A 25,304-nucleotide genomic window follows, 5' to 3' on the forward strand; every position below is an offset into this window, starting at 1 on the left:
TTACTGTGAGCACAATATAAAATGAATTCACTTTGTAGGTTCAAGGATGTGCTTTGCATCTGAACATTACATTTGTATTCTATTTAGGGTGAAGAAAATAAATATCTATTCAGAAATATAAAATAAAAAAATAAAAAATAATTTGAAAAATAAAAAAAACCCCAGAAGCTTCTTATAGCAATACAGTAGTTAAGCTCATCCTAATAGGCATAAGCTATTTTTCAACTCCAACCTTGTTTTTACTGATGATAACGGTGATAAAAGCTGAGCCTCTCAGCCACATGGACGTTCAAGCTGTTACAAAAAAGATACCTTGTATCTGTTCATTTCTTGTAATTCAGTCCAGCCTAAGTTCACCTGCGATAAAGGGGCTGCTTAAACCCCTTTGCAAAAGGTTCTGCAAAAAATAGGTGTTCAAAACCTCCCCAGGACAGGTGGGATAGCACAGCAGGTCCTGGACTTAGCAGGGAAAAGCTGCAAGGTGTCACACCGAGATCTATAAAATGGAAAGGCTGGGGCTGCCTGGCGTTGGGTCAAACCATCCCTCCCTCAGGGCTGTGAGCCCCGTCCCGCACCATCCCTCCCTCAGGGCTGGATCCCGCAGGCTGTGAGCCCCATCCCGCACCATCCCTCCCTCAGGCATCCCTCCCTCAGGGCTGGATCCCGCAGGCTGTGAGCACCATCCCGCACCATCCCTCCCTCAGGGCTGGATCCCGCAGGCTGTGAGCACCATCCCGCGCCATCCCTCCCTCAGTTCCCGGCTCCCTCAGGGCTGGATCCCGCGGGCTGTGAGCACCATCCCGCACCATCCCTCCCTCCCTCAGTTCCCCGCTCCCTCAGGGCTGGATTCCGCGGGCTGTGAGCACCATCCCGCGCCATCCCTCCCTCCCTCAGTTCCCCGCTCCCTCAGGGCTGGATCCCGCGGGCTGTGAGCCCCGTCCCGCACCATCCCTCCCTCAGTTCCCCGCTCCCTCAGGGCTGGATCCCGCGGGCTGTGAGCCCCATCCCGCACCATCCCTCCCTCCCTCAGTTCCCCGCTCCCTCAGGGCTGGATCCAGCGGGCTGTGAGCCCCATCCCGCACCATCCCTCCCTCCCTCAGTTCCCGGCTCTCTCAGGGCTGAGGGCGGGAACCCCCGGCCACGCCCTGGCGCCCCCCAGCGGCCACGAGCGCAGCGCGAGACGGACCCAGCCCTGCCAGGCGGGAAAACCTCCCAAAGCCCCCGACGGAGCGCGCGGCTCCTTTATAGGCGTCCACGCCGTTCGCCGGCAGGAAGGAGGAAGGGGGCGTTTCGCTCGGCGATCGAGCAGCGCGCAGGCGCGCCTTGGGCAGCCCGGCGTGACGCGAGGCCGGAAGGCCCCGTTCTGGAAGCATCCCGGGCCCATCCCGGTCTGACCCGCTCGGCCCGGCCATGCCCGAGAACGCGGCCGCCAGAGCCCCCGCCGGGGCCGGCAATAGGGCCAAGGGCGCCTACCAGGACCGCGACAAGCCCGCCCAGATCCGCTTCAGCAACATCGCTGCCGGCAAAGGTGCGGCAGCCGCGGGGGGAGCCGGGCCGGCCCCGCGTGGGCCGCGGCTGGGGCGGGGGGCGATGGATCCCCCGGTGCTGGGCAGCGCCCGGGCCGTGCCCCAGGGATACGGGCAGGAGTTCCATGGGTTTGACGGCTGGGAGCTGCCCGGGATGGGCCGGCGCGTGTAGAGGATGCGAGACTGGGGGCACTTGACAAGAGCCCCTGTCGCATTGCGTGCTGTGTTCTGTTCCTTTGTGATTCCCCAGATGTAAAATGGCTGCAATCAAGTAGCCAGATATTAATTGTTAAAAAAAAAACAGAACTGTGGAAATCAGGCCTGATAGTGCAGCGTTTTACATCATTCCGCTATTTGGGATCCTTTCGTCTGTGAACTGCTATGAAGTGGGAGGAATTTTCTTGTTAGAAAACACGTTTAAATGATGGAGTGCGTGTAGTTCCTTAGATAAGCTCACAAACGTTTTCTTCTCTTCTCAGCTGTTGCCGATGCAATTAGAACGAGCCTTGGACCAAAGGGAATGGATAAAATGGTAAACTTTGTGTTTTAAATTCTCAAAATATTAAGCTTACTGAAGACACTGTGAATTCAATGTGTCTCATAGAGGATGTCGCCTTTTGCTTTAACTCTTTCCCTTGTTTCAAGGGAAAGTGGGAACAAAATGGACATCTTGGTGTTGAAAATGATGTTAAAAAAAATATTTTGAGCCTCAAATGAAAGATTTGCAGCTGGTGACCAGAATTGTGTTCCTTCCCTTTATTCCCAGATTCAGGATGCTAAGGGAGATGTGACAATCACTAACGATGGTGCCACTATCCTGAAACAAATGCAGGTTCTGCACCCTGCAGCCAAAATGGTGAGTGGTTTCTGTTCCATTTTGTGTGCATTTGAAGAGCATTATCCAGGATAGTGACGGAGCAGGAAATTCTGTGCATTGTGCTCCAGGAACACTTACCTTGATTGTGGCATGTGCTTCAGAGTTACAAACCGTTATTTATTACCCAGTGTTCCTTATGCACAATTCGCCTGGACATGTTTTAATACATAAGAAAATGTAGCCCAAACCTTCATCTGTCATTTGAGAAGGAAAAATTCATGTCCCAAGCCATGAGGACAGAAGGGAATGAAAGAAGGGAGTGAGGGAAGGTGTGGTCAGATGGTCTGAGGATACAGTAGCTGGTCCTTTGAGATGTTCAGTGTTCATAGATTTGGTTGTGCTTGGAGATGGAAATGAGCTTCCCGTGACCCTCCTCCAGGGAAGGAGAAGGTAAACCTGTTAGATAGTGTGTTCAGTTTTGAACTGGGGAAAAAAGGCTTTGTTTCTGGAAGTGCTTTACCGTACCGTAGCTGTATTTTGGCCAAAGAAGTGTCTGGGTATGGGTAAACTGCACTCTGTATATTTATTGTTTTGTCATCATTTCTCCTTTAGTTAGTAGAGCTGTCAAAAGCACAAGATATCGAAGCTGGTGATGGCACAACCTCTGTTGTTGTCATTGCTGGAGCTCTTTTGGATGCCTGTTCCAGACTGCTTCAGAAAGGTAAATATATTCATTTAACATGCAGAGACTGTAGGTACTGAAGTCTTTTTGTCCTCTTGCATGTGTGGGATGAAGTTTGAAGTAGCTGTAGTCAGTTGGAAGGATAAAAGGTGTATCCCACACTCCAGGGAAATTGGGGAGTTTCGTACAGGACTGTGGGAAAACAGTTTTTGGAAGTCTGAAATTTAATCAGTGTCAGCCTCCTCACAGGCATCAGCTAAACAACAGGAGCTTTAGGAATGCCAGGAGAACTTGGAGAAAGTGTTTTTGGGATGCCAGGGGTCGCAGGAAAATGTGAGGACTTGTCTTTGAGGACAAATCACTTGGAGTGTTATAGCTTTTTCTCTCAGTTTTAACAGCAGAAAATAATAAGGGAGGTCATACACCGGTGAAAAACATTCTGCTGAAACGCCTTCAATTTATTCTGACCTTAGTATCTCGAGTTTTAAAATGGAAAGGGATGGTGAAGAAAAACCAAAAAGAAGTATGTTTGAAAGCATGGAGTGTCTAACGGGCATTGTTTATGCTCTGCACAGGAATTCATCCCACCATCATTTCGGAGTCGTTCCAGAAGGCTTTGGATAAAGGTATCGAGGTGCTGACCAACATGGCCCAGCCCGTGGAGCTCAGTGACAGGGAGACCCTGCTGAACAGCGCAACGACTTCCCTCAACTCCAAGGTACAGCTGCACTTGGGCTGGCAGCTCCAGCCCAGCCAGGCCTTTCAGGTCTAAGAAAGAGCAGTTCCATTCTCTGTACATCCCTGAGTGGGTTTTCCCCCCAGCATCACTGCTCTGTCCTTACCATGGAGCAGCCATGAGGAGGATGCCTTGTGAAGACATCTTTGCTTCAAAATTCTGACATCAAATATTGAAACACAATATTGTTGTGAAACTGCTGTTCTTCAGTGTGGAGTCTCTCACCATGTTTTCTGTACCATTGAATCCCTTAGGTTGTGTGTCAGTATTCCAGTTTACTTTCTCCAATGAGTGTGGACGCAGTGATGAAGGTCATTGACCCAACTACAGCCAATAGTGTGGACCTCAGAGATATTAAAATTGTTAAGAAGTTGGGGTAAGAGACAGTTTGTAATTGGGCAAATTTTGTGTCTGTGAACTCGGTTTCCCAGAGTGCTCCAGTCATGGCTTGTGTTTGTTTCCAGAGGCACAATTGATGATTGTGAACTGGTTGAGGGACTCGTCCTGACCCAGAAGGTGGCAAATACCGGCATAACCAGAGTGGAAAAAGCCAAAATTGGCCTCATTCAGTTCTGCTTGTCTGCTCCAAAGACAGATGTAAGTCAGACTGTGGCTAGAGCAAAGCCTCGTGCTCTAGTCCTTGAGACAAGCAAGTGGAATAACAAGTGTTGTTTTAAGATGCTGTGGTGTCAACTCTGGGCTACAGCCAGATGAAGGACTGCTGGGTCCTAAAAAAAATTACAGCTGGCATAAAACAAATTGTTTAAATTATGAGAAACACTGAACTGTCTCTAATAGCATCTTTGTTTAGAATGACAGCATCTTGTGTTAAAGAACGTGGCACACTTGGACACTTGCTTTTAAAGTCAGTTGACAATACTCGCTTTTCTCTTTGTTATTTGAAATAGATGGACAACCAGATCGTTGTTTCTGATTATGCCCAAATGGACAGAGTGCTGCGTGAGGAGAGAGCCTACATCCTGAACCTGGTGAAGCAGATCAAGAAGGCTGGGTGCAACGTGCTGCTCATCCAGAAATCCATCCTGCGGTACGTTAATTCCCAGGCTCCGGCTCTCTGCGGGTGCTCGGGGGTACAGTTGGAATTGTTTGGAAAACTGAAGCATCAGTTTTGGAAAACAGTCACCCTTGGCAGAGTAACAGTGACTGTACCTTTAGAGAGCACCAACACTGTCTGTATTTTGAGTTTGATGACATCCTTGCTTGATGCTCTGAAGAACTGAGCTCTGGGACGTGACTCCTTCCCTCTTGTTTTCAGGGATGCTCTCAGTGACCTGGCCCTCCATTTTCTGAACAAAGTTAAGATCATGGTGGTTAAAGACATTGAAAGAGAGGACATTGAGTTTATATGTAAGGTAAGTTGGGTCATATAAATGAGCAGCAGTGTTTAAAACCTACCCCAAAACTAACTCCCCAGCCAGGGCCACTTTACTGTGCCATTTTCACAAGTTTCATTTTTTGACTGTAATGCAAGGGCAAACATTTCCCTAAAAAACATTCCTGCTCTGCTGGGCAGTCACACTTCTATAGAAGAATTCAGGACAGATGTAAAAGCCACATCCCTTCTGCATTTTTCTGTCATATGCAGAAGAACAACATGCAGTGTACTTGATGACTCTGCAGTCAGCCTCTGGATTAATTTTTTTTCCCATTGTGTTTTCAGACAATTGGAACTAAGCCTGTGGCTCATATTGACCAGTTCACCCCTGACATGCTGGGCTCTGCTGAGCTGGCAGAGGAGGTCAACTTGAACGGTTCTGGGAAACTAATAAAGGTGAGTGAGGGACAAAATGGTCATACCTACTTAGCATCTGTCTGTTATTTTAATAACTGGCAGCTTTGATGTTTTTACTATGGAATTTATTACATTTAAGTACTTATTTCTAAGCTCTGAGTAGCCACCGACTTTGGCAGCACAGTGGTTTTCTTGGCCAGACATTAGTTCTGTTACAGAATTTGAAAGTGCCAGTGGCAGCATCTTTTTGTCCCAAACTTTTATTTGTTCTCCAGTGTCAGTTGTTGGTTTTATGTTTTAGATTACAGGCTGCACAAACCCTGGCAAAACCGTGAGCATCGTGGTCCGTGGATCCAACAAACTGGTCCTGGAGGAAGCCGAGCGCTCCATCCACGATGCCCTGTGTGTCATAAGGTGCTTAGTGAAGAAAAGGTAACGTCTCAGTTGGGTTAATGAGCAACACATAAAGCCTGGGTGCGTGTGCACTTGCGTGAAGCGAGGTTTGCTGGTCATTGCTGTGCTCTCAGGGCTTTGATTGCTGGCGGTGGAGCCCCAGAGATCGAGCTGGCGCTGCGGCTGAACGAGTATGCGCGGACGCTCAAGGGGATGGAGTCCTACTGTGTCCGCGCCTACGGGGATGCGCTTGAGGTCATTCCCTCCACGCTGGCTGAGAACGCGGGGCTCAACCCCATCTCCACGGTGACGGAGCTCAGAAACAGACACGCCCAAGGAGAGAAAACAGCTGGCATTAACGTCAGAAAGGTAACGAGGGGTTCGAGTGCCTGGGTGGTACAGGGGAAGTGCTTAAACACAGGGCTGGACTAGGGACAGGGCAAGGTGGTGTCTCACAGTGGTAGCTTCCCTGAACGTAGCAGAGGGAAATTACAGCTTGTTCTCTCAAGAGTTCACCCTGTGCATTGATAATAGCAGGTATTAAATGCTGTATGCACAGGACAGGAAATACCTCATGTCTCCACAAAAGCGTTTCAGCCTCTTAACCTGCACAAATGATGGATCATTTAGAATGATCCATCAGTAGGATCTGCAGTGGAAGGTGGTCATAAGTTGGGAGTAGCACCACAGCTTCTCAATTGGCACTGTTGACCTTTTCTGTTGGCTAATTTTGACTGGCTATGTCCAATGCTTGGGGAGTGAAGATGTGTGCTGTAATGCCCCTGTTGCAGGTGAAAACCCTGTGATAGTCTAGGAGCTGACTGCCCTCAGGATTCTGCTAAAAGAAAACGTGCTAAATATGACTGTAGTCTGTCTTGCACAAAGTGAAGGCTCCTTGTTCCCCTAGGGTGGCATTTCCAACATCCTGGAAGAGCTGGTTGTGCAGCCTCTGCTGGTGTCTTTGAGTGCGCTGACCCTCGCGACAGAAACTGTGCGCAGCATCCTCAAGATTGATGATGTGGTGAGTGGTGCTGCTGTCGTGGTTTGGGTTGTCCTGCCTTCACAAGCACCAGGATGTTGTCATTCATTTGCTGTGCTTCAAACTGCAGTTACTGTGTAGAGTATTCTCAGTTGGTGGGCTACTTAAGACCATTCAGCCTTCTTATAACTGCAGCTAAAATTAAATGCTTTTTAAGTACTGCACCACAATGCAAGGAATTGGAGTCACTAACAGCCCAGGATCTTTAAACAAACAAGGAATTGTGATGTATCCTGTGCTTTCTGCTGGCTGACTGTGTGTCCTCCCTGCAGGTGAACACTCGAGGATAAGCTGAGCAGAGAGGTGGGGACCATGGCCTCGAGCTCCTGCCTGTGGCTGGCATATGGATTCCTCACCAAAAGCGCCTGTGTGAATTGTCTTAAACTCCACCAAGACTAATGTACTTTGATCAGGTTTAACTTAAAAAAACAGTTTGTTTTCAAAGAGAAAATGCTGTTTTATCAATAAACATGCAGTAGTCTACCTGAGTCTTTGCTGTATAATTTTGTTAGAATTTGTTACGTTTTCTTACATTTGCTTTTCTCTGCTCCTCTTTATCTCTGAAAAGTTTAAGGCAGCCAATCATCTCTTGTGATATATTCTAAAAACACCCTTGAAGTGCACTCTAGTGACAGGTAGCTGGCTTAGAGCTGCTTGTTCCAAAGTTTTCCCTAAGGGAGTGGTGTTACTGCCCTCAACCATGCCCAGGTTAGGGGGAAGGAGGATTTTTGCAGAGGGAGCACATCAGATTCCTTGCGCTCCTCTGCTCTGCAGTGATTCCTGATGCCCTCACATGATCCACAGTCTGCTCAAAGGGTGTTCACATCGTTTCCTCCTCCTGCTCCCAAAATAATTGGTTTTACCAAAGCTGGCTGAGAAGTCAAAAGTACACTGTTCTATATTAATGCAAATTCACTCTCCAACTTCTAATTAGCCTGACATTTTGAATTAACCCTTTCATCTCCATTATTGCTATATTCAAACAACCCAATTCCTCTTAATGTTTAAAGGGGAGTGTTTCTGCCATTTCTTCTCACATTTCCATTCATGCTTGATTGGAGCTGGAGCTTTGGGGTAAATTTCCACCATGGTGTTGACCCGCTATTGTGACTCGCCAAGTAGAACAAACAGAAAAACTACTAATTAATAAAGTAGACAATCCATTTAGGCATTAATGCTCTGCATGAATTATTCATTGCCTATTTAAAATTGCAAATGCTGCCTTACTCCACACGGTCACATCCAACAATGAGCTCTAAGTTTAGGTACTACGATTAAAGCTTTCATCCCCCATTATCACAGAGTTACAATCCTTGACAAGAATTACAAGATGATTTCATCACAAGAAGAATTTGTCATTTCACTACAGTAAATAGGTCCATCCAGCATTAATGCCTCTTTTTAGAGGCAGAACGTTCCTGCTTGTGCTGGTTTAGGATGGAATATTCCTAGGACAGAACGTTCCTGCTTATCCTGCTTTATCCTTACCCTGCACTTGCTTACCTGAAGTTCAAACTTCAAGACGGAAAAAGCTTCTTTAAGAACCGGAGGGTGCAAAAAAAAAAAAAACGTTGGCTCGCCGGTGAGAATTAGAAGTTCCGACTAAAATCCCGCAGGAAGTTACCCACAAATCCGCACGGGCAGCGGCTGCGAGCGCGGTGAAGCTCAGCCCCGCGCTCCGTAGCGGCGGAGGCGGCGGCGGCGCCGGGGCGGCTCGGGCCGGCCGGTTAACGCGCCCGGGGCCGCCTCCGCGGGGCGGAGCGGGAGCCGCCTCCCTGGCCGCTTCTTCCCGAGCTCCCCGGCCGCTTCCCGCGCTGGGGATGGAGGACGCGCACCGGGCTTTCTGCCTGGCCGCCTCCTGCCTCCGCACGCCGCTCGATCCGCGCACACGGGCACCCGCCGCGCTCTACGAGCGGGGGCCGCCGCCCGCCGCCGCGCAGGTACCGCGGGCACGGCCGGGAGGGGCTCCTGGGGACGCGGGACACGCAGACAGACACACAGACGCGCACGGGGCGCCTGACAGATGGCCCCGCTGCGGCGCCGATCCTTTAATGAGCTTGCGGCACCGCGGCTGGAAGAAATGGCCGTGCCCAGCCCGGGGAGAGGCTGGGATCGCTCCGCCGACCGAGGGGAGAAACTGGGCTCGGACGCGCCGGTGCCAGCGGCAGATTCAGGGAGGTGGAGGGCGCTTTAAATTTGCTGCTTCCATCCTGTAATTCCCATTGCATGAGGTCACTGCTGAGGGAAAAAAAAAAAACCATAGAGATTTTTGCAGTGAAAACCTGACATAACGTAAAACACGAAGCAAGATTTTGTTGTTGTTGGAATGTCAAAGCTCATTAAAATAGCCCTGTGTGGAAATGTAGTACTCTATTTTTTAAAATAAAGAAACTGGCCCATGATTTTTTAAAACATGCTGCTGAGAACAAAATGAAGCTTTTGTGATGCTGACTAACCTGGCTTTAATAACTTCTCCGACTTGTGTAAGCGTTAAAAATACTTAAAGAACATTAGCTGCACACAGCTGCAAACTGCCAAACAGTGTTGGAAACATAAGCTGACAGAATCCCTGTCATTTCACAGTAAGTTATGGAAATGGAATAAACATTTATGCACCACATCTCTAGTGACTTCTTTTTAGAGTGGTTATGGAACTAGGAGGTTCTCTCTGCCTGTAAATAAAGGTGTTTTTAGAGCTGCATAGTAATCAGGGAAAAATTACACTTTACAAAATAGTTAATTTTTTTTTCTTTTTGTAAATCCTATTGATCATATTTCCTGTTTTAAACATATTGATTACAGGGCAGACTTGGGAATTTTTACAGGCTTTAAACAAGACCCTTAGGATATAAATTAATACGCAATATGATTATTCCCTGTGCTTCTACATTAACATTTGTATACAGGTATCTCTATTTGTGTTACTTTACCATTCATTAGACTTAATTAGAGTAAAGCAATATTAAGAACCTTGTTTCCCTTCCTCCTAGTAGAAAAAATTTACAAACATCTCTTCTAGGATGGCTTTGACTTGGATTCAAATATCGACACAGAGCAGTCCACCCCTCCGAAGAGAGACTGTGACAAGTGGATAGACTTTTCCAAAATGTACAATTCAAATCAAGAGTATTACTTGAAGCTGGAAGAGTTGAAGAATGCCCACATGGAGACCATGGCAAAATTGGAAAGCATGTATCAGAACAAGCTGTATTTAAAAGAAGTGCAAGCCTTGGATAAGAGAAATGACACCTCTCCAAAGTGCTGTAGGTAAGTTTGGGGGCACTTTTTAGCTGAAGATTCCCAAATGCTTTGCAGGCAGCTGTAAAACAGCAGGGTGTGTTTCTGGGCTGGAAAGTGTTACACTCCCCATCTCTCATAACCACAGGGATAATCAGAGAAATGTCAGTTTTGATAACAGAAATGCTCATTACGTTGCTAGTGGTCTGTGAGGTTTAGAGGTGATTGGGCAGCACCTTTAGGGAAGCACAGGGCCTTTCCCAGGTCAGGGAATGGTGATTTGGTGATCAGCACTAAAACCAGGGTCTGCTTTGAGTGCCCGGTGTGCAGCTCTTTTCCCTTCTCACCCCCGTCAGCCACTCGGTTTTGTTTCTGGTGATGATTCCTTAGAGTGGAAGTCACCAGCTTTGCATCAGTGTTGGATTGGCTCAAACCAAGTTTTTTTTTTTCCCCTTTATTCTCAAGGCCAACTTGGGACAAGAGTTCATATCAGCCTCTTAACCTGCACAAATCCTTTTCTGACTCAGACTTAAGCGATCCCTTGGGCTCGAGCGTATCCGACGCGTCTGATGAAGAATTAGTGTTTGAAGGGAACGGCAGTGAAACTGGATCATCCTCATTTGCCAAGCAGCAGATTGAAAAAATGTGGGATGGGTTTTCTCTGGAAGACTACATCTCCCGTGCCGGGCACAGCTTGCCCGGCTCACCGGCCTGCAGGAAGGTGCGCAAGAAACAGAAGGCGTGGACCCCCAGGATCACCGTGCCCAAGCCTTTCCAGATGACCATCAGAGAAGCTCAGAGGAAAGAGCAGAACATCAAATCCAAGTCCCAGACTGAGCTGGAAAATCACTTACTGAAGAAGCAGCTGGAGGAGGAAGCAGAGTGTCAGAAAAAATTCCGAGCCAATCCCGTGCCCGCCGCCGTCTTCCTGCCGCTCTACCACGACATCGTGCAGCGGAACGAGGAGCGCAGGAGGTCTGTGAGGGAGAGGAGCAAACTCAAGCTCCTGGCTTCCCAAAAGCCGTTTAAGTTCATTGAGCGAGAGAGGCAAAGGAACGAAACCAGGAAAATGCTGTTGAAAGACATTCCCCCACCTGAAAATAAAACTAAAGCGTTCAGAGCGAAACCGGTCCCAAGAAGCGTTTATAGTCCAGATTTCAATGACAGGCTAAAGAAGGAGGAGCTCTACAGGGAAATCAGGATCAGGATGAGAGCTGAGGAGCTGCTACGAAATTCATCCGTACCCAACAGCAGACTGGCCTCGAAAGGGACCAACAAAAAGAAGAAACACAAGAGCACTGAACCAAAGCAGAGTGAACACAAATCCAAGATCAAATCGAGCGTCCCCGATTTTGAACTCCTACATGAGAAATTCCAGAAACGCCTCCTGCAACAAAAAAAAGTGAAACACCTCACAGTCTGTGAGCCTTTCGACCTTTGGACTTCGTACATTCCCTCAAAAAAGGACAAGATCTTGAAGGATATTCAAGAGGATGAAGAAAAATTAAAGGAAACACGGTGGCCATTTGCCTCTCCGAGACGGAAACCTCAGCTGGGGCAGGCAGGGGCAAGCTCCCAACTCTTGGGAGGAGCAAAATCCAAATCTCCCAAAAGCACAGAATCCACGAGACGGCGGCTAGAAGCCCTAAGGTGATTGCTTAGAGATGCTCTACTTTATATTTACTTGAAAAGTAGATTTTTAAATTTTTTTTTTAGTATTAGTATATATTTGGTATTTTATTTGGTGTTATTTTTGGTATTTCTACGTATGTTGTTAATCCTTCCATGCAGTGAATATAGGGTTTAATTTGTTAGTATAAGGGCTTATAATATAAACTTAAAATATTTAAATGTAGGACTTAATTGGTATTTATTATTGTTAAAGTAACGCTAGTGTATTTTTGTCAGCATGTCCCTAAGAAGAAGACAAATGACTGCTGTTTCCCAGGATATCCTGAATCCCTTAAAATGGCACATACCTTGTGTCCTCTCACAGCAACCCTGGTTTTGTCTTTGGAATCATCTTTGCCAAAGTTTCCTTTGGAGACTTGCTCTAGATTTAAGATGAATTCAGCCTTAGTTTATTTTCCCCACCAGGAATTCCCTTGAGGAAAAGAGAAAGCTGGAAGAACAACAAAAAAGGAACAGAACCAAGCAGAAACAAAGAACGAAAAAATTCCAGAAAATTGTGATGGCTCGGGCTGAGGCCAGTGACCCACATCAGAGCCTAGCTCAGGTGTCTAAATCCAGATTAAAAACATTCAGGTATTTTGTTGCACTCCCCTGAATCCCAAACACCTCATTCAACAATGGGAAGGAGAGGTTTGGGATTGCGCTGTATGTTAAACATACAATGCATTAAAAAATAGCGTGGTCTAAGTTTAGATACTTACATGTGGTAAATTAAACCTGGGGCAAGCAGCTGGTTAAAAAGTGGCCAGATTTAGCATTTCAACTGGGAAATTGTTGGCTAACCTATATTAAACTCAGAGTATAGAAATACATAGCATACAGAAATATATATATTCCACATTAATTATAGATTCAGTAACAGGAGGGTCCTGTGATTTCTCCATTGATGTATCAGCTGAAGAGGAAAAGGTTATGAAAATCAAAAGGAAAGGGAACAGTGTGGATACAGAATATCCTTGCAGAGCTGGGTACTGCACTGGTGGTGGTACAACTTTGGTGCAGCAGTGAACATTCCACAATTCACTTCTTTGTCCCAGCAGGTCCCCACTGAAGAGGGAAATTAAAGCAGGAATATTTTAACTTCACAGAGTAACAGCAGCCACTGAGGAAGCTGCTGGTGTCCGGGAGGAGTGGGATCCAAGTTTCCCCCGAGTAGAGATGCAGTGCAAAGACTGTGTATGGCTGAGCACACAGGGAAGAACACTTCTCAGAGTGCTGTAAGCTGCCACTCCACACGGCTCCAGCTCTGACCCAGCTCTAACCCCATGACTGCTGCTTGGCCTCCTGTTTGGGGCTAATTTAACCCCTTCTGCTTTTCTAATCCTAAGAAAAATTAATCCTGTCTGAACAAGCCTTTATTGAGCTTTGTGATCCAGCCTGGCACGGTGGTACTGCTGCAGTGTTGTCAGTTTAAGGTGCTGTCACATGGGGATGGTCAGAGGCTCTGACTGCTCTGCACCTTTGCTTCGTGCCTGGGTGGGATTCATGGGCAGCAAGCACAAATCCTAGTTTCCAGTAACCTGGCGTACTGTTAATAACAGGAGCTTTATAATCTGTGTGTCCTCGAGCACGTGATCTGCTGACTCTGGGACAGAAGCAGAAAACAGCTGGAGTCCGAGGAGGTGGAGAATTAAGAGGGACAGTCGGTGATCGCGGACGCGATTCGAGTTCGTTCAGCAGCAGATTTCACGTCACAGTGTTGAGCTCGATCAGATTTCAGGAGCTCTTGTCTGGGTGCAAAGGCAGATCCCTTCCCTACTGCTGCTGTTTAACCTGATAGCACTCATTTCAGCACAGCTGGGCTGGCAGTGGCGAGGAGCAGCATGGAAGTTCACTTCCCAGCGTGGTGAGGAGCTCAGAGGTGCTCAGGGAGAGAGGCTGGAGGAAGCAGAGCTGTAAAGTGCCCCCGTTGATCTCATCCTTGCCCTGGATGTCTGACCTGCAGTGCCAGATCTGCCCAGTGCAGAGGCACAGAGGTGCCTGTCCCACACCGTGGAAGGGTTACAGCCCGTTCCCGCTGGATTGTCCGATGCTCCCTGTGATCCCAGAGATCATTGCAGTCAGGAGTCAACAGTTTCATTGTCCTGCTCTACTGACTGGGCCCCTGACAAACCACCTCAGGAAAAGTGTTCCGTGATCCAGAACGTGGCCACATGAGTGATCAGCTGCTAAAGTAGCAAGATTCTCCTCAGCAGACTTTAAAAGTCTGATTTTTATTTAATTCTTTTAGTCTAATTTTTATTTAATGCTCCTAATTTCCTATGGTGTATTCTGTTTAATTTTGCTTAGAACAACTGGAAGACCTGTGTGAAATCAGCATGGAAAATACCCTAATATCCAAATTTCTTACCAAAAACCCCTAAGAATCCAAACTCAGCCTCTGTTGAAGTCCAGCAGCCAGGACCTGGCTCTGCTTAGCCAAAGTGACTCCTTCAGAGATGAATTGTTCAGTACCTTTTATGTTTCTTGAAGTATGACAACTTTTAATTTGTTACGAGCGACTGAACTGCTGTAGAAAATCACTCCTTGTGCTATAAATTAATAATGATTTCTCTTGTACTCTGCTCCCCTCAGGAACAACGAGAAGCAGAGAAGGCAGGAATATTTGCAAGAATTGCAAGAAATGGAAGAAAGAGTAAAAGAAATGCCATTGCTTTTTGAAAGAGTCGCTCAGGTTGCCTTGTTTCTGAACTACTAATTAATCTTGACTGATACTGAGTCAGACATTTGTAGTCTGACATTTTTAAAAGATACTTCAAAAACAGTTTTCAGGGCGGTATTTCTCCATTTCAATCTCTGTTGACGCATCTCCATATAAATATCAGTAATTTTTGAGATGTGGGAACAGGGAACTGTTGGAAATGGGTCTGGTTCAGTTATAACTTGAGTAACTGACCGCAACCAAACACTGCTGGTACACGAAAGTAAAATCTGGCATAAAATTTTCAAGGATTGTTTTTGCCATTCTTACCTGCAGTGAGTAATCATTTCCACTCATCAGCCTCAATTAACTAATCAGAGGATTAACAGAAATAAAAGTACCAAAAAGCCAGGCATTTAATGCATTAGGTAACATTTAACCGCTGTGGTTTTTCTACAGAAAAATGCCAGAATAGCTGCAGAAAAATATTATTCAAACAGACTGAGAGCACTGGGGATCTGCCCAGAGTTGGTTTCAAAGAAAGGAGGAGCAGCCAAGTCACTGCAATTCCCCACTGCTGCAGATTTTACCTCCATCGCCGTCAGAGAAAGGTACAGGTGACTGAAGGCTTTTTCTTCTTACCCACTGCATATCCAATAATTAGAACATTTTTCATGTCTAGATTTAAGGGGTTCTTAATGATTTTCAGTATTTCCCAGGGAGCTACTTGACTTTGTGGTATGTTAGCATTAGTATGTACTTTTGATTGGTTTTCCTGAATTAAATAGTATTTTGTAAAACAGAGGAGAGCTGCATAACATAAACAAACTGGTTACGTTATGTAATGCACTTCAGAGAAAAATGAAGAAAAACGTTTCTCATTTGTTCCTGTCATCAAAAATTCTGGCGGGTCATTGTAGGTCACCCCCTTTAAACTTTAAATTTTTTAAATGAACCTTATTAAAAATAGCTTTTAGTATCTATCGAGTGTTGTGATTTAAAAGGAAGCAGAATTTTTTTAAAATATGGAATATATAAAGCAATACTGTTGAGTTACTTTCTAGCATAAAGAGAGACTCTTGTGTCCCCCCCTTCCCTTTTCCTTCCCCAGTTCCACCCCGGCCAAGATGACCAGGCTTTGTCCTGGATTTAAGGTGGTTTAACACCTCTCTCCTGGAAAGCATCTTCCCAGAAAATAAAACCCCACATGCAATTTGTCTTTTCAGAAGTACCAGGGTTAAAGCCAGGAAAAGGGAATCCTTTGAGGAGGCGGCTGGTAACGATCCCCAGGCTGAGCAGTGCTGGGAGGAGGAGGAGGAGGAAGAGAAGGGGAAAGGTGTCAAAACCTCCACCCCGGGTGAGCAGCGCAGTGATGCGGAGGATGGAGACGAGGCCAGAGCCGGCCCTGATGTCCTTGAGGCTGAATCCAGCTGGCACAGTGATGAGGAGGAGGAAGCCAAGGCAGACCTGTCACTTGGCCATTCCCAGGAGGAGGAAGAGGAGGAAGCCAAGGCAGATCTGTCACTTGGCCATTCCCAGGAGGAGGAAGAGGAGGAGGAGGAGGAAGCCAAGGCAGATCTGTCACTTGGCCATTCCCAGGAGGAGGAAGAAGAGGAAGAGGAGTCCAAGGCAGATCTGTCCTTTGACCATTCTCAGGAGGAGGAAGAGGAGGAGGAAGCAAAAGCAGGCCCATCTCTTGACCATTCCCAGGAGGAGGAAGCGGGGGCAGGCCCATCCCGTGGCCGTTCCGAGGAGGAGGATGAGGATGAGTCCAGACCCAGCTCTCGCTCCTCCAGGTCCCAGGAGCACGAGGAGGAAGCTCAGTCAGAGCCCGAAGCCGAGGGTGCCTTCCAGTACGAGGATGAGGAGTACGAGAGCGACGGTTCTGAGGAGAAGGCCAGTGATGAGGAAGGGCACTGACAGGAAGGGCTGGCGCTCAGGAACCTCTGCCACCAGAGAAACGCTCGGTGCTTCGCTACAAATCCAAAATTCTGTGGATTTTTACCTCGGTTTGAGGGGCCTGGTAGTGCAGGAATTCTGTTTGTTTTCCAGGAAGAAAGCTCAAGTTCATCGTTTTCACCAAGAAAATAATTGACTTCTGTGTTACTCTTCTTTATTGCACTCCTCTGTGACATTAGTGCACCTCTGTTCTTAAAATGAGCTGCAGCCTCATGGTTTAATAATAAATTACACACTGTGCTGTGTAATACTGAGGGCTCACATCCAGCTCTTCCCATGGGCTGCCAAAGCCTGGGGACATTTTGGAGCAGGAATTGTCATTTTATCCCTGGAAAAGGGGAATCCTTTTACCTCAGGTAAATCTAGTTGTATGAAACTATGCAAGGAAGTGCTTCGATACCTCTTCTTACACACTCAGGACTTCAGCTACTCCACAAAAAACTCTTCAAAAAATGTTTGGGATTTGGTTTTTTTCTTGTATCAGTAGTACCTTCTCCTACTGACTTGCTAAAAAATCTGTTATTACTTTTTCCTCCTTATTTTGTCACGTAGTTTCTCAGAGTTTGGAAGTTTTTTTAAGCATTCTTACTTTTATTTATTTATGAAGTGTGAACATGACTAATGTGAACTTGAAACCTTTTTTTTTTTTCCAGCTTGAATAAAATACCTGTGGCAATATTAATCCTTGCTCCATGAGGAAGTTTGCTTGTGGTTGTCAGTATTCTGTAATTCTGAGGGGTTGTACAATTACCAATCACATATGACTGGTACTTGTCTCTAGGAAATCAAATCCTTTTCTGAAAGAAGGCAGAGGAGCTCTAAATTATGGAGGGTTTTTTGGTGGGGTTTTTTTTTTTCCCTCAGAATATTTGAAGTGATTTCAAAGGAATAAAAAGTCAAATCTGTTTCTGAGATTTAACAGCACTCAACTAAGTGTTCTAAAAGAACAAATATATAACTGGTGAACTACTAAGATAGGGATTAAAAATACCACTAGAATTTCCTCTGAACATAGAGAAAGTAGCAAAACCAATGGTTTTTTTAAGGTTTTAGAAGGAATGGGGAACTTGTGTATAATTTAGATTGAGTTTTCACTGAATTTTTAAATATTTTAAATATAAACCTTAATAATAACAGAATGAATGAACATGATAAATGTGATATTACCAGGAAGAGCTAGGTCAGCTTTTGGAGGTTATGCCTCAGCTTTTTTTCTGGAAAGGAAAACCAGAATTGTGTGGACTAAGGAGATCCAATTGATGATGGTTCCCCAAGATTTCCAGGAAGCATTCCTAGGACATAATTGCCAGCAAAGGACCTTAAAGAAACCAACCTTTGAAGAGGAAGATCCTCATGAATGGGAGATCAAACCTTGAGGTATTAAAGGAACCACTTATGGAAATCACAGAGTTTTGCAGACGGGGAGGATAATGAGATTTAAGTCAAAAAAGCTGTTCAGAAATTGCATTACAAACATAAAGGGATAAACACTCCAATAAGGAATTAAAAAGCAAAGAAAAATCAGAGATGACAGAATGGAAATGGAAACAGACAGGTCAGGGTGAATTAAACCTCGTGAAGCAAAATACAGCAGTAAAAAACATTTTAAACAAAGAAGAGCCACGTGCTCTGTTAGGAGATGAAAAATAATCTAAAAACCAAGTCATGACTTTTTTTCCCTTTTTTTCTTTTCCCAAGGAGGATGATTTAAATGTAGTGAATCCAGAATAACTAATAGGATGAGAGCACTGGGTAGTGCACTATACCTAAAGAAAAACCCCCAATAACTTGAACATGAAAATCAAACTCCAAAGGTGATGTAATAGAAGCATTTTAAGGCACAAGGCTCATTAGAGGAGAAATGCTGATGTATTATGCTTTCAGGGAAGCCACCTAGCAAGAGGGAGAGGAATAGGAAAGTTTCTCACAGATTATTGAATATTCCATCTTTAATATTTTAATTAATGGCCGCAGCGCAAAAGTAGGAACACGCTCAAAATTTGCAAAGAAAATGAGAAAGGTGTATCTGAAAAAATGATTAAAATACCACATGGGAAGAAGGGGGGAATTGTGCATGTGAACCGTAGTATGAAATAATCTTGAAGTGCAAGAATAGTGTTTCTATATAATAATTAGATCTATATTCTGAAACAAGCCTGAAGTTTGGGATATTGTGCTTTTTGAAGCATTTTTTTGTATTTGCAAAATTGCTTCCTCTAGAAACCATCCCCCCTCCTGTACATAGTTATCACAACACCAAGCAGGTTATGTTCCCTTTTCCTTTGAGGAAAAAAAATTTACATCATTACCTTTTACAGCTGCTCCAGATGAAGAGAATAACAAAAGAATTCAAATTCTTGAAGAGAACGTTTAAAGCCATCAATATTTTGGAATTATTCATAGTCTCACGTAGAATCCTCAAGGCTTCTCTAATGGCAGCAAGCAAAACCTTTGTCTGAGCTTGGCAGATAAGAGGCACTCTAAAGCTCAAGATATATTATTAAAAATTATTTCTGACAGTGTGTCTATCCCATTGCCCACAGATTGAAGTCAAACATGGGCTTTGTACACAGATTACATTTGTCCAGGAATATTGTCCAGTCCATTGTTACAAGACACGGCAGCTGCTGGCTTGCAAACAGTAAAATAATGTAATCGGATAAATTAGATAAAGTGAGATAAAATTAAAAATAGTTTGGTGTCTGTCCTCCTCAGCCTTAGGATTAGAGTTTTATCTCTCTTTTGGTAATTTACATAATTTTTGGTAATTACCTGGCTTTAGGGAAAAAAAAAAAAAAGAAGTCCTTGCATACTCCAGCAAAACTCAATTTTGCTTCTTTCTTCAATAGGAATTCCAAGTACCTGAGGAATGAACTAAGACTTAAAATTGTATCAGAAAAATTCCTGTCCACTAAAACCCCAGCAGTCAGATGGAGCAGAGCAAGCAGGGGTGCCAGGGACAGGGCAAAGCACCCAGACATGTAGGGAGCTGCAGGGGGTGAAGGTCAGGAGTGGCAGGGCCAGCAGGACATCCCCCATCAGTTAGGATCTTGCATCCCAGGATTAGCCCGTGGGACAATCCCCCACACGCTTACGTGGCTGTAGCACAGAGGAGGCAGATGTTAGCAGGCAGGAAATGCTCTCCTTTTCTGATAATTAACACCGTGAGCGAGACCACGCTCAGTTTCACGAGCGCAAACACCATGAAAGGCAGGACAGACCACGAGGATATTTGCAGCTGCACGGCTCAAAACTTGCTACTAATAGTCAGGGCTTAGTGCCACGAGCAGATTACACAATAGTTAGGCAGGTTACCATAAGAGGGTTAAGTAAGATTAGGCAGGTTGCTGATTAAGTGTAGCAGCCACACTACCAAGACAGCCAGGAAATTCTGGTTGCCAGGATAAGGAATTGTTACAAACCACGTTATTCAGACGATTTCAGTCACAGCTGTCCACACTTGTAGGTGTACCTGGTTCTCAGGTTAACTTGCTGTGCTTTTTAACGTGTGCTCCATGCCAATCCCACTTTTTCTAAGATGGGTAAAAGACACACAAGTTATGCTTGTAATAAGTAGTAAAAAGGGAAACTATCAAAGATCAGCTTTCTGTGTGTGCCATTCTGGGGAGCTGCATCCTGTGACACCCTGATCCCCAAGGTACTGGAACTGCCAAGGGCACCGTCCCAGCTACCCCGGCAATGAGCTCTCGGATCTGACACTGCAGGGCCACACAAACACCGGACTGGGAGGGAGCAGCACCTGAAAAGGAGCAGTCTGAGGTTTGGAACTCTGAGTTTTCTAACCAAAACCACGACTGCAAACACTGCACAGCAGAATTCCAGCCCAAAGTGCCGCGGCTGATCTGACTGACACACACGGGATGCTCATGGTGCCACTGCAAAAGACCCGCTCCTAACAAACACCTCTCAATGGCTTCATCAAACCTGGGACACTGCAGAACTCTGACACTTCCCAGGGCACTGAGAGTGCCCTATATCCCTTGCCTGTTAACCAGCCTCACAGTTTATTCCTGGCTGAAACCTTCCTTCTCCTGCTCCTCTGTGAATGCTGGTTTAGTTCAGGCCTAGCGAGCCGAGGCTGAGTTTAACTCTGCTCGTGGAGCTGGCTGGGTACCTGTTTGCCTGCTCCAGCTTGTTCCTGACCCTGAGAACTGGCACACAGCCCCTCCTGTTCCCACAGCTCCCTCTCCTCCCTTTCCCACTGAAAGGAAGCTCAGTGTTGCCCAGAAAAAGCCCTCAGTTTCCCGCCAGCCACACAACTCCTGGGTAATATTCAACTTTGTGTAAAGGGTAACTAGGAAAAAGCTGTTCAGTTTTATGCAACAGTCAGTTCTCTCTCAGACACCTCACAGGCAGCACCACACCCAGCTCAGCTCTCTGCCCTCCAACACTTATGCAGAAACAGGAATTCCAGAATGTGGAAAATCCCAAAATCCCATTTGAGGGCACACAGCTGAATTCTGCACCGGTTACCTGTGACTGCACTCTATACCCACTCCATGAAAATAAAATTCACTCTGGAAGATGGTTCTGTGGAATAGAACTCTTCTTTTTGAGTCAGAGTTGCCACATTCCAAAAGAATTTCCATTTCCTGCTCCTGCTGGCAGCTGAGGGGGCAGGGAAACCAAGTGGGGAACATCCAGGTACAGGAGCATGTACAGCACTCTCCCTGCTTTGCACCCCGTCCTCACAAGCCTTGTGTCTTGACAAAGAAAACTCTACAAAGCCTGTGAAAGCTTCGAATTCCTCAAGGGAAAAAAACCCCCAAAACTGGAAGGGCCAAATATTAGGGTAAAAGAGCCAAGTCTGTAGATGAGAAGCCTGAAGGTTTCTCAGATCAGAGCACAAAATTATCCAAAGAAGCTGCACATCCCAATGTGCCTACTTAGGCAAATCAGCTTGCAGGTAGTTTCCATGATGGGGTTAGATTTGGGGATTTTTCTTTAAATACCAGTTTTATCCAAATCTCAGTAAAACACATTACCTAAACAATGGCACAGAGACACTGAAAAATCTGCTTCCCTTTTATTTGTGAATTGTGCTCCATCTTAACTCACTGCCACAAGCCCCTTTCATACATCACCCACAAGCCTCCTGCTCTGCTGTCTCCTGCAAAATAATGGAAAGGACCATGGCCTGATAAATTATTTGTCATCTGTGCATAGATGGCTATGGATACAATCCCCTTGCCATGAATGAGAACAAAGGGCTCGTGCAGAAGGACATGCTCATGAAATACCTGGGAATCTTTTTATCCTTTACCGATGTCTGGTTTTTAAAACCAGTTTGAAATGAATTAAAAGTTTGTTTCAGGTGACAGGCAGCAGTCCCTCTCCTCTCTCCTGGCTACTTACTGTTGGACAGGGTCCAAGGTTTGTAGAGTCCAGATCAAAAAGTCCTTCTGAGCACCCAGTCACTCTACAGAACTTGCAGAAATAGTAGAAATCATCTCAGGAAAACATTCCAGACCGCAACAAATTCTTTCCATCCATGTTGGAGAGGAGTAGTGGAAGCAGAAGGGGAGGGAAGATAGATGACTGTTAATAAAGATGGAGAAGCAGAGAATGAGAGGAGCTGTTCGTTTGTCTCAGTGAGAACACACGAGCACAGCCCAAGCGTGTGTTTCTTATTTTCTGTTTAATGTACAGAAATCACATCTCAAATACACCGAGGGATCTGACAATCACTTCCCCCAGACTTCTGTTTTAAGCCTAGCACGCATTTTTTACAGTTATTTTGGAGCTGTGACAGTCGTTTAGGGTTTTTATTTGTTTGGGTTATGGCTTTTTGGAGGGAGTGAGTGGGGGATTGTGTAAGGGTTTTGGGGTTTTTTTTTAGAACTTCCTGCAGCATAATCTCTTTGGACTCTGTATCCCAGACAATTTGCCGCAGAACATCTACTTATATCCCAGTCACACAAAGAACAATCATAACAAGAAGTATTGTGCTCTCTACTATAAACACTCGCAAAACAAAATAGTAAGATTAAGGGGGAAATAGTTAAAAATAGAACTCTTTTCTTTCCAAAGGAAATAACACGATTTTCACCCCAGCCTCTCCTGTCGTTGTTACAACAATGGTTCATTTTAGGCCGTATCTGACTGCACTTGGAATCAGGAAACCCTGGCACAAATGTGCTCCAGCAGCTTGTGCTTTTTGTTTGCCTGGGCCAGCACTGCAGGATTCAAGAGACTTGCTAGAGGTTAACAGAGCTGTTCCAGGGGTAACGCTTTCCTAGAGCACAATTCCAGCTGATTTCCAGCTCTCCAGAGCCCTGGAAAACTCTGCAGGGCAGGAAAATGAGGGTGACTCATTGGAACATCTGGATCAACTTGTCCACTTTGCACCGGGGCAGATGTTCAGTGACCAGCTGCTGATCAGGCCTGGATCCCAGCTTGGGAAAAGTGGGATATGTGGCAGAAAAACACTTATCAGCACATTTCCAAGCACTTATTCCCAGGGAAATCCCTACCACTGACTCTACAGGGATCACAGCCCAGTTCTCAGGATCTGACATATTAGAGTTTGGGGTTTTTTTAATCTATCCATTCCCCTTAGCCCCAGACCAGAATTGTGACCCTCAAGCTGACATCCCTGGAGAACACGGAAGCATTAGGATATCTTGCCTACATCCCCAGAATGCATCTTCACTGCCACCACCCATATAGTGCTTCTCTTCACACCACAGCAAACACAAATTTCATATGGAGGCTCCTTGCGTCTTTTGTAACTAATATGTTCCTTTGATTTTCCTGTTACTTTTCCCAGTAAAAAGCTAAAAAGCCATTTCAGGCTGTTTTCAATGCCAACAGACTGTAAAGGAATGCCTCTACTCCTGCAACATTATTGGTGCAAAATCTGCCCCTTCTTCCTATTCCATGTCTCCCAGTACAGGGAACAAACAACAAGTCACCTTTCTTTTATACATTTCAAAAGTCAAACCACCTCAGAGGAAGCACAGGAACTGGAGAGAAAACTGCCCCACTCTGGCATCACGCATCCACAGTTCCTCTGATAAGCAGCTTCTCATTCCTCAGAATCAAGATTTCTCATTTTTTCCCCTTTCTTTGTCCTTTTGAGCTTGGATTTTTAACTCTTCCATTTCAGAAGAACATCTGGCTGCATTTAGTGTTGGTCCTCTGGGTTTGCTCCTTCTCTCCATCCAGAATCCCTTCCCAGACAGGCTCTTGAGTCCTCCAATTTATTTAATTCATTTAATTAATTCCCTCTGCCCTGGGAAGGGGGAGTGACACCACCTGATAAAGGTTAATTTTGAAAAACAGCCGAAATGTTTCCTGCTCAGCATCAGGAGTCTGGGCAATGATTTCAAAAAGTGAGGTGGGAGGTCGGGTCCTTGTTGGAGAAGTTGTGTTTTGGTGGAAACAGGGAACCGGCTCTCACCCACCTCTTCCTCAGGACTCATTTTAAACAGTGAAAATAAATGTTATAGCTGAGTATGCTCTACAAGGAAGTCAGAGTCCCCGCCAACTGTAGAAATTTGCTCTATTAAAGCTGTACATTATCTTGTCAACACACAGAACTCTTCCTTGGCCAGCACATCGATGTTAATGACATCCCATCTGCATTTCCCCATCCCTGGCTCTGCCCAAGCGCAGTGCTGATTCCATTCTGAAGCTCTTGGCAGCCACGGCACTCAGCATGTCCAAAGGCCGAGAGCCTCCCCTCTGCAGCTGTGTGGGACACAGAACAGATCTGCCTTTCTCCAGATCTGCAGCAAACATCCACGCTCAGGGCTCTCTGGACCCCTCAGCTGAGGCCACTGGAGACTGTAGCTCTTCACTTCTTGTCTCTCCGTTCGGATTCCTTCCCAACTTCCCTCTCTCCCAGAGCTGTAGGGGAATATTCTGGCCAAGAGGATGCTCTTAAGACTATGATGCTCAATGTTCCTGCTGGGATGATTTACAAGCATCTTCAAACCTCTGGAATCTTTTAAAATGAAAAAAAAATTAAACTGTGCTTGAAAAACCCAAGACTGACTTCACACTCTCTCCAACCATTCCCTTAAGGAATTCCAAAGGCTGGATTTCACCTGCACTGGAGTTCCTCCCAGCTTAATCACATCAGCAGTTCTGGGAAATGCTTCCCAGGCAAGGGGAGCCTGGAGTCCATTCCAGTGTGGGGATCCCCACAATGACAGAGCTCACCAGCTTTAGAACAAATGAAATCTGCAGTCAGAGACAAAAATAACATCCGGGAGCATCCAAGACTGACTGCTTTCACCCTCTTAACGTATTTGGGTGATGGAAGAAATTGGAATAGAGTGGTGTGCTGCTTAAGTGACCAGAAATGGGGGAACTTTGGGGATGATCTGTTGTTTTCACAACCAATGTTTCAAAGCACCGGTGAGCAGCGGCTGTGCATTGGCAGCGCTGTGAAAAACCACTTTTCCTCACCCCCTCCACCAACAAAGTGAAGTGACAGGTCAGAGTCACCTCATCAGGACAGCAGATGCATTAGCAGGGGGAGGAATCAATGCAGTTAATACAGGAATTGATACCTGTCTATAGTTAGAAAATGCCTTCTCCAGAACAAGCTGTTCTCCTGGATCATTGAGAAATGGCAGAGTTTTATCGAGTTTCTCCACACACAGCTACATGTATAATTAATATTGTCTTGCTGCCAGACATCCAGAGTGTTTTAGGGTTCTAAATGTTCCTTTCTTCCACTGTTTCCTTCCCAAGAATGGGTCTAACAGCTATGGGGGGACAAAGGAGACGTGGAAATGTGTTAGGGATTTCCTCTATAATGAGCAGGGGGCTGGAATACAAAGTTTAAGGCGGTGGATA

At 45.7% G+C, this 25,304-nt stretch overlaps 2 protein-coding genes and 2 long non-coding RNA genes across 7 annotated transcripts in view; 2 read left to right on the top strand and 2 right to left on the bottom strand.

Annotated features, from left to right (window-relative positions):
• The first annotated feature begins 1,334 nt into the window (after nucleotides 1-1,334).
• CCT4 (chaperonin containing TCP1 subunit 4) lies at nucleotides 1,335-7,429 on the top strand. The gene is made up of 14 exons (XM_040059008.2): nucleotides 1,335-1,528; nucleotides 2,006-2,058; nucleotides 2,293-2,382; nucleotides 2,956-3,064; nucleotides 3,601-3,743; nucleotides 4,016-4,137; nucleotides 4,226-4,358; nucleotides 4,670-4,809; nucleotides 5,038-5,134; nucleotides 5,443-5,553; nucleotides 5,816-5,946; nucleotides 6,042-6,276; nucleotides 6,815-6,928; nucleotides 7,219-7,429. Exons 1-14 carry the CDS (start codon nucleotides 1,411-1,413, stop codon nucleotides 7,234-7,236), a joined length of 1,614 nt encoding a protein of 537 aa, XP_039914942.1. The 5' UTR covers nucleotides 1,335-1,410; the 3' UTR covers nucleotides 7,237-7,429.
• A 1,328-nt stretch (nucleotides 7,430-8,757) lies between these two features.
• Nucleotides 8,758-17,151, top strand: FAM161A (FAM161 centrosomal protein A). 4 transcript variants are annotated; one of them, XM_040058609.2, is made up of 8 exons: nucleotides 8,767-8,886; nucleotides 9,966-10,213; nucleotides 10,649-11,833; nucleotides 12,281-12,448; nucleotides 14,450-14,549; nucleotides 14,976-15,127; nucleotides 15,743-15,977; nucleotides 16,029-17,151. In XM_040058609.2, exons 1-8 carry the CDS (start codon nucleotides 8,767-8,769, stop codon nucleotides 16,434-16,436), a joined length of 2,616 nt encoding a protein of 871 aa, XP_039914543.1. In that variant the 3' UTR covers nucleotides 16,437-17,151. The 4 variants fall into 4 exon arrangements, with proteins under 4 accessions (XP_039914542.1, XP_039914543.1, XP_039914545.1 ...); XM_040058608.2 differs by having other exon boundaries at nucleotides 8,758-8,886; nucleotides 15,743-17,151; XM_040058611.2 differs by lacking the exon at nucleotides 12,281-12,448 and having other exon boundaries at nucleotides 15,743-17,151.
• Nucleotides 10,137-12,282, bottom strand: LOC131378513 (uncharacterized). The gene is made up of 2 exons (XR_009207644.1): nucleotides 12,163-12,282; nucleotides 10,137-11,570 (listed from the first exon to the last, which is right to left on the bottom strand). It is a non-coding gene; the product is annotated as an uncharacterized LOC131378513 (long non-coding RNA).
• A 2,095-nt stretch (nucleotides 17,152-19,246) lies between the features above and the next one.
• Nucleotides 19,247-25,304, bottom strand: part of LOC120750227 (uncharacterized) — a 52,549-nt gene continuing 46,491 nt past the window's right edge. Inside the window, exons 16-20 of the long non-coding RNA XR_009207643.1 lie at nucleotides 25,016-25,213; nucleotides 23,443-24,444; nucleotides 21,852-21,977; nucleotides 19,898-20,008; nucleotides 19,247-19,337 (exon numbers count right to left, since the gene is read on the bottom strand). This is a non-coding gene — a long non-coding RNA (uncharacterized LOC120750227). The remainder of the gene's footprint in view (nucleotides 19,338-19,897; nucleotides 20,009-21,851; nucleotides 21,978-23,442; nucleotides 24,445-25,015; nucleotides 25,214-25,304) is intronic.

The sequence above is a fragment of the Hirundo rustica genome, chromosome 3, assembly GCF_015227805.2.
Source record: "Hirundo rustica isolate bHirRus1 chromosome 3, bHirRus1.pri.v3, whole genome shotgun sequence".
Lineage (NCBI taxonomy): Eukaryota > Metazoa > Chordata > Aves > Passeriformes > Hirundinidae > Hirundo > Hirundo rustica.

Excerpts from the sequence above, each read along its gene's own strand:
- CCT4 (XM_040059008.2), top strand. The coding sequence starts at position 1,411 with ATGCCCGAGAACGCGGCCGCCAGAGCCCCCGCCGGGGCCGGCAATAGG. Across the intron at positions 1,529-2,005 it reads CAACATCGCTGCCGGCAAAG|CTGTTGCCGATGCAATTAGA; the intron begins GTGCGGCAGCCG and ends TTCTCTTCTCAG. Across the intron at positions 2,059-2,292 it reads CAAAGGGAATGGATAAAATG|ATTCAGGATGCTAAGGGAGA; the intron begins GTAAACTTTGTG and ends CTTTATTCCCAG.
- FAM161A (XM_040058608.2), top strand. The coding sequence starts at position 8,767 with ATGGAGGACGCGCACCGGGCTTTCTGCCTGGCCGCCTCCTGCCTCCGC. Across the intron at positions 12,449-14,449 it reads TCCAGATTAAAAACATTCAG|GAACAACGAGAAGCAGAGAA; the intron begins GTATTTTGTTGC and ends TGCTCCCCTCAG. Across the intron at positions 14,550-14,975 it reads TTTTTGAAAGAGTCGCTCAG|AAAAATGCCAGAATAGCTGC; the intron begins GTTGCCTTGTTT and ends GTTTTTCTACAG.